Here is a 12,988-nt window from a genome sequence, read left to right as displayed (position 1 = left end):
AAAATTATCCCAGATAAAGGGTCTATAAACTGTTGTTTGGAACACTGTATGTGTGCAGTTGGGGTCTCTTGAGACTCTGTGCCACTTAATGCTGAAATAAAGCCTTTTTCCCCTTCTTTCCACAAACTCAATGTCTGAAGACTCTTTCCTTTTTCACATCTTTTGAGAACTTAGACATAAAACAGTTATTAGTCAAAGTGTTTAGCTGATATTTCTTTTTATTCATATTACGTTGGAGGCCTTATGTTGTAAGAAATAAAACCAAAATATACATATGCCATAAAGTATGCCGTGACTTTTGCAGAGGCCAGATTTTATGTTTTGTGTAAAATAAACAGCAACAGTGCATTGACATGTGCAGACGTGCGTTCTCTGTAGAGGATATTTTAACTTATTCCCACCTAGAAAATCAAGTGCAGCAGCTTAATGCTTATTTAACTTTACATGGATCTGCAATTAAGAAATTAACTCTGCGGGCTTTCAGCGTAGCCCGAAGGACAGGATGGAAACTACAGAGCGGATTCCCACAGCGAAAACATCAAAACAGCGATGCAGAACAAAGCTTGGCCACAAAACAGCAGAAGAACCTGAAAGCACACAAATTAACATGTGCCACATCTAAGCTTCAGCACACTTACCTGGCATTTCCCTGCCAAAAGCTGACCCTGTATACATACACACACACATATAGGCCAGGAAAACACTGTTGTTAAGGCTGCTCTCCTACACAGATTAAGCCTAGCCTTGAAATTAAAACACCAAGGTTCACAATGGAATCACTGCTGATAGTGCAATGCATCCCAAGAGACTAGGTTTACTCTGGTTAAAGGAATAGTTTGGAGAGAGAAAAAAAAACAAACAAAAAAAAAACAAACAACAACAACATTTACAGTTTTTCCTCAGGGCAAATTCCCCATGTAGTCAATCAGCCAAGACATGTCCAATGTCTTGAGTTTGTTTCTTTAGGTCTGCATTAGAGCTACAAGGCTAATGCACACTGTAAAAAAACTGTCAAAGTACTGTAAAACTGAATGGTCAATAAACTTTTTTTGAAAAAGAAGAATAAATGTGTGTAAACAAACCACACGTATACTGTATTTCAATGTGTGTTTATTTTAACGGTTGTTACTGCTATTATTATGGAAATTATACAGTACTATGACAAGACAGGGCAATTCCAAGAAAAAACTAAAATGGCTAGACAAAGCCAGTTAAAACAGTTACAGTAATCTGTTAATTGTTTTTGATAACTTAATTAAGTCTATAAAGTAATTCCAGGTATGATGTTGCTACAAGGTTTCTATGGTGTTCCAGCTTGATGTTGACTGGATGTTGCTATGGTATTTCAGATGGTTGCCGAGATGTTGCAGGGCCATTATTATTGTATCCCAGGTAGGTGCTAGGGTGGTGCTTGGCCATCGCTATGGTATCCCAGGTGGGTGATAAGGTGTTGCTAGTATATTTGTATAATGGTGCCATAAGAGTGTCTAAAAACATTTGGCTACACAGTGTACACTGACTGTGGTGGAATAAGAGGTAGTGGTATAAGCATATTAATTAATTAAATTAACTTAAATTGACCCTTATTAGTTCCACAACAGGGAAATTTCACCTCTGCATTTAACCCGTCCGTGAAGTGAAACACCACATATACTCTAGAGAGCACACACACACACACACTAGGAGGCAGTGAGCACACTTGCCCGGAGCGGTGGGCAGTCCAATCCACAGCGCCCGGGTAGCAGTTGGGGGTTAGGTGTCTTGCTCAAGGACATGTGCTGTCAGCTCTGGGGATCAAACCGGCGACCTTCCAGTCACGAGGCTGGTTCCCCAACCTCCAGCCCATGACTATGTGGAATGACTCATTACCAGGATATTAAACATTCTCTAATTTAGTCCCCCGGAAAAAATTCAAGTGTAGTCTGTCTACAAACAGACTGCAAAATGTCTGTAATAAGTTTATTTTTATTGTATTTAAATCATCAAACTTCTTGTGTTTAAAATCTCCAATTATTTGTGCGCTACTCTCATTTCATTTAAAAAAAAAAAAAAGCTTCCAAATGCTAATTATAGAAAAGACTACCAACATAAACTAATATGCTATTCAAAATAATGAATTCTGCTTTAATGAATTCTAAAATCGGTCTCAATTCTCATCTTACAGCTGCAGTTGTAATGTTTACCATGATGCTCAATCTAAAAACATCATGGTTATCTTACTGGTTCAAGACAGAAGGAACTCCACAGTCTTCTTAACGGAGAATCAGGTGTTTTTGTGAGGTGTCGTTCTGTTCGCTAACAGCACATGCAAATGAGCCAAAAGGGGGCAGTAGAGCTACAGATTATGCAAATGGAACAACAGGCTGGTAATCCTTCTTTACGAACGAGAAAATGCATCAGTGTCTTTGCAGTACGGTACAACTGGGAGTGCATTTTGCAAAGTTGGCCTTATATGTCTTGCCTGATTGACTACATTTGGTGTACGGAGAAAATCATGCAAACTGAATGTTTAACCAAACTATTCCCCGAAGGCGAGGCTGCCCCTGTTTCTAAAAAGTGCTGTGGTTTGAATGTATGAAAACAGGTTACACTGGGTAGAACACGAGCTTTAACGGTTTCAAGGCTGCAGAGATTGCAAGCTGTAACTTCAGAAGAGTTCTGAAGGAGATATGTAGAACCATATGTCAATAAAGCTTATTAGGATAGACTGTATATAAATGGCCATATTGTATGAGGAGCCTGGGAACACTCACCCAATGCTGGCGCTAAGAAGGATGAACAGAGCACTGCTGCTGCTAAGGATAGATCCATCTTGCCTGGAAAAGAGAAGGAAGAGCGAGAGAGTGTGAGAAACACACAATTCTTGGAGTTCGTCCAGGGCGGTCATGGCGTTCTGCTGAATTTCACACATCCACTTCAGGTTCTTCAGAGTGTATGAACCTTGCAACTTTCTGCAGAGCAATATCAGGAAAAACTCGATCTCACTTAAAGGCAGTTTGTAACAGATTATAAAAGTAATTTACATGTTTTCCACCTTAACACCTAACCTAACCAGTAATAGAAGCTTATGTGCAACCAATTAGCACTGTGCAAACTGCATGCCACAGAATTTTAATATTTTTATAGATATGTTGTCAGAAGAAAACCTCGTCATCTCCAAAAAAATGACTACTTAATAATACATTACTTTTAATTGCAAGTCAATGGAACCAGACTTCTGTCAAAGTCTCTTTGGGCTGTTTGAATTTCTCTTACAATCCTTTATCTCCACTAAGATGACAAGACACCATCATCCAGACCCCAAATTTGGGGGGTAGGCAGACAAGTGAAATGACCCCAACTGTCCTGTTGGTGGAGCTACAGAGCAAGACTTTAATTTTTGGTCCATTTCTACTGATGCAAGAGACCTTCAGAATAATTTCCCCAGACTCCTTGGTCCAACTCATTTAGCTCTTTTTCACATACGTAAAAGTGAAACCTACTTTTTAAAACTAGTCTTAGGTTGTTGGTTTTTTTTTAAGTTATAATATTGGCCTCAAAATCTTAGCAAGAATCTGAAGGTTAAGATTGATCAAAAAAGCAAAACATTGTCGTCAAAAATATGGCATCCACTTGCCAAAGAGTCCTTTCGGAGTGGAGGTTAGCTCACAAAAGTGTCTTAAAATCATGAATCATGTAGACAGCTTCTCATGAAACGAGATGATTTGTTAGAAAAGGGTTTGCCTTAAGATCAGCAGGTTTGAAACTCGGGACAGTAGCTAATGCCAATATGGAGCATCGTTGCAAAAGCTCTGTGCAGCACAGATGTTCCTCAGAGATCCTTCATGAAGAAAGATAACAACTGGAGGCCTTTCGCTAAACTCCAACTGCTAACCATTTATCTTCAATCTGCAGAATGGCCCCATACTGGCACACATTGGCCTTACTGTGCTTAGACTATGAAAATAGCTGCTTGTAGTTATTGTTTTTTGTTTGTTTGTTTTTGCTCCTTGATAAAAGGGAGTTTTACACAAGTAGGTGGGCCACAATAAAACTGTAATGCAATTTTCCAAGTCTATATTTCACCACTATATAAATACAGTCTTGAAATAACTGTTCAAAATAATTCTATGATTAAAAAAATGCTAAAAAACAATCAATCAAATCAATTTAAATCATGTTGAAATTTGAGATTTACATTGAATAATTCACCCAATTTTTCAGATCCACAGATTTTTCACAATTTCACGGATCACTGAGACGTTCAGAGTTGTTTAATATGAAAATGTTTATTATAGAGAAACTCACTGCCTCCGATTTCTTGACAGTGGTGGTGATGGGAACAAGCGGTCACAACTTCTACAACAGAAATTTAGCCATTTTATTTACTATCAAAAATAACCAGTGAACCTACAAGTGCCTTATAAGTTTTTTTTATATATAATGTCGATAATGTAGGTAAAGTAGTGGTAAATAGTCTTGGAGACAATTTTGCTTTACAACAGAAAACAGCGTATGACAACACTTACAATGTCTCTGTACCCATTTTATGTAATAACTTTCTGTGAGAGAACATTAAACTCCTTGGAAGTCTGGTTCCCATTACTACTACTGTGAACAATTCTGGCTCTTAAGAACGGCACGCTTCTTATTTCTCTGATTAAGTTTATTTACATGTTAATGAATTCATTATCTTTATTTTTTTGTAAATATTGATGGACTCCCCCTTCCACAGCTCAAGAGAACTGATATGATCAATTTTAAGTGCTGGGGCTTCTGATGGAGAACGCTGCAGACAGTAGGTTAACCCCACTGTAGCACATCACAGTGTGAAAAGATAACTGCTGTTTTTAAGCTGACCTCTGAAGCCTTGAGTTTGTGTCCTTATCAGCCAGAGCCTGCCTGTTTTTGGAAGTTCACTTGTATAACCCTCAGCAAGCTCCTGGGCCTTTCAGCTAAGAAAGGCGAGAGGTATCTATTTCAAGCCCGGCACCTCAAGAATGATGGGGCACCAGGCAGGCGGGCTACGGCATGGAGGGGTGGAGTGTTGGAGAGTCGCGCTGACGATATTTGGTCAGTGGGTTACACACGTAACTAAGTGTTTCAACTGTGACTGAAGGCCACGAGGCCAAAAAAGAACACCCAGCACATACCAGACTAGTTACATTTCTCACATTCCCTCACAGTCAATAACAACAGAGCCTCGTTCCCAGCAGAGAACTTTAACCTAAAGGAGACAAATGCTGTTTTGCTCACTTGGAGGACCTCTTGAGGAATGTGTTACGTTATGTCAGCTGCAAAAAAAAACTATAAAGACTATATGTTGCATCTGAATGTGCTACAAATGTCTGTCTAATCAGACGACATCAGGCGGATCTGATATCAAAAAGATTTTTAACCTTATTGCAATGTTGCCTCAGGGCAACAAACTTTTTTCCTCAATTTACATTGATATATATATATGTGTAAATGGAATGCTTCACAGTGAAGGGAATGGTTTGAATAAACCAATACAAACTTGTATTTGGTCACAGTCTAGGCATTTATAAACCTCTTTCTGGCACAGTGCCAATTGTGCATGAAACACGCCTGCACTCGAAGATTGAAGAAAGGCAAGTTTGTTATCGAAAGTCATCTTTCAAAAACATGTCTCAAATCTGCAGATCTGCACATCTGAAGTGTAGAGTTCATAAATACAGTACTGAGCAAAAGTTAAAGACCACCGTTTAGTTATTTAATTTCCAAGCAAAACGGCCATTATCTACTAGCTATTTACTTGTTTAATCAACTGGAAAAAAGAACACATCTTTAACAGAACAGTGCCCAGACGGTTTATGAACTAAATATAATATCAATCTTTTGCCTTTTATTGCAGCTTCGATTCCTTTCAAGGAGACTTTTTAAAATAAACCTGCAGGAATGTTTCCACACCACATCAAGTTTTCATGACCCAAGTAATCCAAAAGACATTCAGTGACGTTGTACAGCCCATTGTTTTGAGAAACACCACTGGTTTATTTCTTTAATCTGCAAAAGTTCTTTTTTATCCTTTCAGACTCACAGTGTTGATTTTCTTCTCACAGTGGAAGGATGGACAGAAACAAAATTTCTCCATTTTTTAAACTCTATTCCTGTTTTGTCACTTATTTTCCTTTCGTTCTCCTTCCTTATGCAAGTGAATTACAGTATATCTAATCTACACAAGAATATCTCCTGGGGAAAAAAATGAATAACTTGGATTTAGCGGTCATTTTGACTAGAATACATATATAAAGGACACTTTTGCACAATACTGCACATATGTTGCCTACAAGCAACACTGTGCGACTGTGGAACCGATATAACCAACAGCAAGTGGTGTCACTCATGCAACCATTTGAGAGAATACTGTAGATATTGTTTCAATTTTCACTTAGAATATTATTTACAACCATTTTGTTTATTTACTAATTCTACTAATACCACTTTTGCACAATGTTGCCTTTAGGCAACAAACTGAAAAAAAACGACCCTTGTTTATATCATTTCAATAACCAGTTATTTCAGGCAAAACGCCTGTTGTTTAGATCTCTTACCACTTTTTGCACAATGTTGCCTTTAAGCAACAAACTGAAAAAACGACCCTTGTTTATATCATTTCAATAACCAGTTATTTCAGGCAAAACACCTGTTATTTAGATCTCTTACCACTTTTGCACAATGTTGCCTTCAGGCAACAAAACTGAAAAAACGACCCTTGCTCATATTATTTTAATAACCAGTTTCATGCTATGCAAGAACACTGATGTTTTCAACACATTTCTCAATAGTTGAACCTTTATTTATTCATTTTTTACTTCATTCATTTCTAACCATGCTGAATTTATGGCAGTCCAGATGCTCAGGCTATAGGTTTGCCAAACAAGCTTGGGAAACGTAATATGATACAGCTGGTCACGGGCTGCAAAGTAACGTTACCGCTCCTAAAAAGTGGAGCTATTTGTTTCGGAAAGCTCCTATATTCGTTTCCAAAAAAGGTCCCAACTATGTCCTAAAGGCGTACGAAGGGCATTTTTTTCGTGAAGCTACAGCAAAAAGCGCACACGCTGCTGTGCAGACGACGCTTAAGTTTGACAATTTTTCCGTTCCACCTTAAATGGTCCAGTAGCTCAAGCTGCACATTCGACGGAGTGGTTTTAAGGCGGATTTCGAACAGCCGCTCCAGTTCTGTGGTAAATCAAGTTTTTTGGGTTTTAAACAAGAAGCTCGTCCGAACCCGACAGGCAGACTAAACAACTGGTTTGGGGGGAAAAAGCAAAAGTCGAAGGAAATCTTACCAGTTAGTGCAGCACCAAACGCCCAGGCGGGTCTGGTAAGAAGTCTGAATCTGGTGGAGGAGAAAAAAGGAGGCAAATCACAACATTTAGCCGAGTTACCTCAACTTTCCTCGCGCTCGCTATTAACCCCTCACACTCTTGTTGGTGATGGGTGTTGAGTGCTCTCTGCAAAACCTAGGAGCAGATGAATTAGCTCAGTTATTCCTCAGTACCTCAAGGCTCGACTGCTAACGGCGCTGCAGCTCCTTCGGATCTAGTCCAAGCAGTGCCCGGCGACCCCGGAGAGAGGGAGAGAGAGAGGGAGAGTGAAGGGGGAGAACCTGTGCGGGCAGTATGCGGAAGTCTGCTGAGCCTGTTTTACCTTATGTGTGCCTAACGAGACTGAAATGTATGGGAGCTCGTTTCCGCTGCTGGAGAAGAACGTGTAGCTCTCCAGTAAGTTAGAATAATGAGGACTTTCATAACTATAACAGTATTTCCTAATTATGGCGTAGCATATCATTGTAGTGACTTGGCATCTCATAATTATGAATTAGCATCTCATAACATGGACTATGTTATAATTATGACTTAGAACCTCATAATTAAGACGTGGCATCTCATAATTGTGACGTGGCATCTCATAATTGTGACTTGGCATCTCATAACTATGAATTAGCATCTCATAACATGGACTATGTCATAATTATGACTTGGCATCACATAATTAAGACTTGGTATCTCATAATTATGACTTGGAATCTCATAATTATGCCCTCGTGTTTCATAATAATAAGAAAGTGTCTCAACATTGACTTAATATCTCATAATGAAATAATGAGAAAATGATGGCATAGAGTTGCTAATGTATAATTATGAGATGCTAATTCATAATTATGAGAAGGTAAATCGTAATAGTGAGAAAGTTAGTCGTAATTATGAGATGCCAAGTCATAATTATGAGATAGTAAGTCATTATTATGAGATACTATGTAATAATTATACGATGCTAAGTCTATTTTGAGTTGCTAGGTCATAGTTATAAGAAGATAAGTTGTAATTGTGAGAAAGTCATTAATATGAGATGCTAAGTCATAATGAGGAGATGCCAAGTCATAACATAATCCATATTATTAAATGCTAATTCATAATTATGAGATGTTAAGTCATAATTATGAGATACTGATTCACTATTATAAGATACTGTGTCACTGTGTTTGGGGCAGTCGTGGGCTGGAGGTTAGGGATCTGGCCCTGTGACCGGAAGGTTGCCGGTTCGATCCCCAGGGCCGACAGTCCATGACTGAGGTGTCCTTGAGCAAGACACCTAACCCCCAGTTGCTTCCCGGGCGCAGTGGATAGGGCTGCCCACCGCTCCGGGCAAGTGTGTGCTCACTGCCCCCTAGTGTGTGTGTTCACTAGTGTGTATGTGGTGTTTCACTTCACGGATGGGTTAAATGCGGAGGTGGAATTTCCCCGGTTGTGGTATCAAAAAAGTATCACTTAATCTTAATAATTATGAGATACAAAGTCCATTATGAGATATTAAGTCATAATTATGATATAAGATCTCGTTATTATGAGATGACAACTCAAAATTATGAGATACTAAGTCATAATTATTAATTAGTATCTCATGATTATGGCTTGGTATCTTATAAATATGACTTACGTTCTCATAGTTATGACCTAGCATCTCATTACTTTGTATAACCATATAGCATCTTATGATTTAGTATCCAAATGACTTATTTTTTTCTTAATATGTCATGTTTGTGAAAGTAAGTCATTATTGTGAGATATTTAATCACAACTGAAAAACTTTCTCATTGTTATGACTTACTGAATGAGTATATATTTTTATCCAGTGGCAGAAATGAGCTTTTATAGAACTGTAAGCTAACTTACCGTAACTAAATGCGTTGAGTTCACTCTTCAATTTCTCACCACTCTTAACCCTGTAAGGCCCAACACAAGAAATAGCGATGAAAAAATTCCAGTTTATATTACTGGATAATATATTTTTTAATTGATCACATATCATACAGTAGGCATTAGTTCACTGTATAGATTTTCTTCCACGTTGTACACTGTATACTGTTCAATGTTTTTAACAAATAATAGTTAAATATGATTTTTACTGAATTACAGGTAATGAAGAACTACCAGTGTATTACGATTGCGCTTGTTCTTTGAACCACAAGTGTTTTCAATCTGTTCTTCAATCCAAACATGATTTGATCCAAACCACACCTTATGGACCCCAAAGCAGTGCATATCTCAATTCTGTTCCAGTTCCCAAAACATAGGAACCTGGTAAACAAGTGTGTTAAAAGCTGGAAAAGAATGAAAATATGGAATGCATTGGGATGCTTTGTCCTGTATTACAGTAGAAAAATGGTCTTCTGATTTCTTTTTCCCCCAAATCCTCAAATGAAAGACTAGGTTTTCCTCTACTTTATATGTTCTACCACACTTCTTAGACTAGCAGTCACCAGCCCTGCTCTTGGAGATCTCCCATGAGGCAGAGTATAGCTTTAACTGTAAACCACCAAAAGAATTAGCTGTCTTCCTAACATCTAACAGAAATCATAATAAGTTGAATTTTTCCTACAACAGTCACTCCAAACTTCTGTCAAAATATTTACTGTACTCTACAGTTTGGCAGAGATCTAAGTGTTTACCATTTATTTTATAGATCACGCAGCGGGTAGCGCTGTTACCTCACAGCAAGAAGGGTCTAGGCTCAATTCCCTGGCTGGGTAACCAAGTTCTTTTCTCTGTGGAGTTTGTGTGTTTCCTCCCACAGTGCAAAGACATGCAGTCAGGCGAACTGACTCATTGGCCATGAGAATGTGGATGTCTGTGTGTCTGCTGGACTGGAGGTCTAGCTTCACAATAAGAGTCTTAAGTATCCAATTGAAATTCTTATAAAAAGAAACTTCAAGCACTGTCATTTAAAATGTGAATTACTGGAATTTTGCCTTCTCTGAGAAGGCTTCAGTAGGCTAAATAAATAAGTATATAAATAACTATATCGGCTGAACCCACCATCACCCTTGAAAATGTTTTACAATACAGCCACTGTTACCAACTGTGCAACACATTCCATGCATGAATACCCTGCCTAAATGCATTTCTATTTCTGTCCACTTGGGGGCACTCTGAGACCTGAGACCACCTTGGATTGTACAGTCAAATGCAAAAGTGTGAAATTACATGTTTTGTTGATTTTCTAAGTGATAAATAAGTAGACATCCTCTATAGAGAACACACTTAAATATACCATTTTCTGGTAGTTTCAGTTGTAGTTTCAAATGTGCCATAACATTTGCACATTTAATGCTTTATTTTGTTTCCCGATATTTTAAATTCTGCATAAAAACAGTAGTTGTGCCTTAAAATATGCAGCAGCGTGTTATCTGTAGAGGGGCTAACTTATTTTCATTTAGAAAATCAACAAATCATGTAATTTGACTGGAGCGCCCAAACTTTTGCATACAGTTGTATATATATATTTTTTAAGCTAGAACCACAAAACTTTGCAGGCTCTTAGAGCCTGTACAGGAACAGCGTGCTTGTGCTCTTTGGACCATATGCACATATGGTTTGTATACAGCATTTGTCCAGACACTTTTTTTTAATCCCATAGGAAATGAATGGTGAAATGTTGAGAACTACCACAAATGATGTCATACAGAATCACATACATACTAGAACACACACACACACACACACACACACACACACACACACACACACACACACACACACATATTAGCAACCACCTGGGATACCATAGCAATGGCCTAGCAACACATTAAATATGTTAGTAACCACCTGAGATACCATACCAATGGTCTAGCAATGCCTTAGCAATCTCATGGGACAACATAGCAACGACCTAGCAACATATTCAGCATGTTAGCAACCATCTTGGATTTCATGCCAAAGCCTAGTAACATATATTAGTAATCACCTGGGACAACACAGCAACACCTTAGCATCCACATTATAGCAATGGCCTAGTTATTACGCCATTGCCATGGTTTCCCAAGTTATTGTTGATGTGTTGCTATGACGTACCACCTGGGATTTCAGTTTAACAGCCCAAGTTTCTTTGGGGACTACTAAAATACATTTTATGACAAAACTATCATAAAAGAATGTGTCAGACACCAGGCTTCACATATCTGTGAGGGAGCTTTTAGAGGCATTAAACTCTTCCGACGTCTGGTTCCTATCACCACCACTATGATCATTTTGACTTGGCAAGTTTCTTTAGAATGTAGCATTTCACACCAAGCCACTCTGAATAACTTTGTTTACATCTCCACCATTGAATATTTTTTCTGAAAAATCAGTGAAGTCTTGTGAATTCTGTTTTTAGGTGCTACAAACTCTAATTAAAGCATAAAGAGGACGAGTACAGCGTCTGCCTTTGTTTCTTGCAAATACGTTTTTGAGAACTGAATTTGAAAACAAACTTTATGTATGTTCTTTGTAAATCAAACAAATCATGTATCTTTTACAGTATGGTACAGTTTTTGTACATTGACTTTTTGTCCATTGAATCTGGTCATACATTACTGCATTGGCTGTTTAATAAAAGTGGTTCCACGAAGTTGAGATGCTAGCAATTGTTGCAACTGGGTTTCAGAAAGTTGCATGCAACTTTTGTTGCTTGGAACTTACATGAAACTAAGTTGCACTTGAGTTGCAGTCTGCTTGACATTATATAACTCAAGTGGAATTCAAAGCAACGAAAGTTGTATGCAAGTTTCACCGTGTAAAGCAAGTCTAAGAAGAAACAGAAGCACTGATTTACACTTCAGATTTAGGCTTTGTTTCCAGGTTGGAGGAGAAGGTCAGTGTGGACAGTGAGCTGCTCCAGAAATAGGCTGTAATCACAGGGTGAGGTGAGCAGGTGTGCTTGTCAGATGCTGGAGCGAGGTACAGATGGGTGTGTGTGTGTGTGTGTGTGTGTGTGTGTGTGTGTGAGAGAGGGAGAGAGAGCACACTGGTCCAGTATAATACAAGTACCCACTGAACTCTTGGTTGAGTTCTCACTGTAAAGTGTTAAATAGAGCATTCTTTTGACCTTTTACGCTCACATGAAATATTAGCCTATTTCGTACAAGAAAATAAAAACTATAAATCCACTCGGATATTTTAAATAAATATAACCAAATTAATTATTTTCCTTGTTACCAGGACTGGCATCAGGGGGTCATGTGACCCACTAACTAATCTTTATGCTGCACCAAAAATTAATTTTTATATGCTTTTACAGCAGCACACAGCTAAAAACAAGGTGAAAGTAAACAAAAAAAAACATTCATTAACACTGGAGGATTTGCTTGCATCATTTTATCTGTATTTTACAGATACACTGCATAGTTGCAGAAGATACAGATGTAGATACAGTACATTTCCTAAATGGGCAGATCTTTCGTGATTTGCTGTAAATGTGGCTCTCCTGAATGTGTGACCATTTAGAACTGATCTACGTTGCATTTATCATCCCTTAGTTTCCTGTTTTTTGCCCATCCATGCTCCAGTGCCCCACCCCTCTTTTATATTGGGCCTCCCAGTAACCCCGTCATCAGCTTACACAGATCAGATTTAGATCTCTGTGTGAAACGTTAAGCTATGTTGAGCTGCTAGTGAGCAATGATGGGTTAAATTGGGAGAGAAACTGTAAATCATCAGCA

At 38.4% G+C, this 12,988-nt stretch overlaps 1 protein-coding gene across 9 annotated transcripts in view; it reads right to left on the bottom strand.

The window, feature by feature from the left end:
• The window catches only part of fxyd6l (FXYD domain containing ion transport regulator 6 like), a 29,911-nt gene extending 19,846 nt beyond the window's left edge, over window positions 1-10,065 (bottom strand). For 2 of the 9 annotated variants that reach the window (XM_037536305.1, XM_037536308.1), the window contains exons 1-4: window positions 7,508-7,655; window positions 7,296-7,345; window positions 2,754-2,816; window positions 639-665 (exon numbers count right to left, since the gene is read on the bottom strand). In XM_037536305.1, coding sequence (XP_037392202.1) covers window positions 639-665; window positions 2,754-2,811 — 85 coding nt within the window. In that variant the 5' untranslated portion in view covers window positions 2,812-2,816; window positions 7,296-7,345; window positions 7,508-7,655. Of the gene's footprint in view, window positions 1-638; window positions 666-2,753; window positions 2,817-7,295; window positions 7,346-7,507; window positions 7,675-9,182; window positions 9,233-9,997 lie in introns of those variants that run through there. The other 7 variants (XM_037536302.1, XM_037536306.1, XM_037536300.1 and 4 more) reach the window with 7 other exon arrangements.
• Between the last annotated feature and the right edge of the window lie 2,923 nt (window positions 10,066-12,988).

This window comes from Pygocentrus nattereri, chromosome 3 (assembly GCF_015220715.1).
Source record: "Pygocentrus nattereri isolate fPygNat1 chromosome 3, fPygNat1.pri, whole genome shotgun sequence".
Classification (NCBI taxonomy): Eukaryota; Metazoa; Chordata; class Actinopteri; order Characiformes; family Serrasalmidae; genus Pygocentrus; species Pygocentrus nattereri.
Note: the sequence above shows the minus strand (reverse complement) of the source record. Positions and strands in the feature narration are given on the sequence as shown.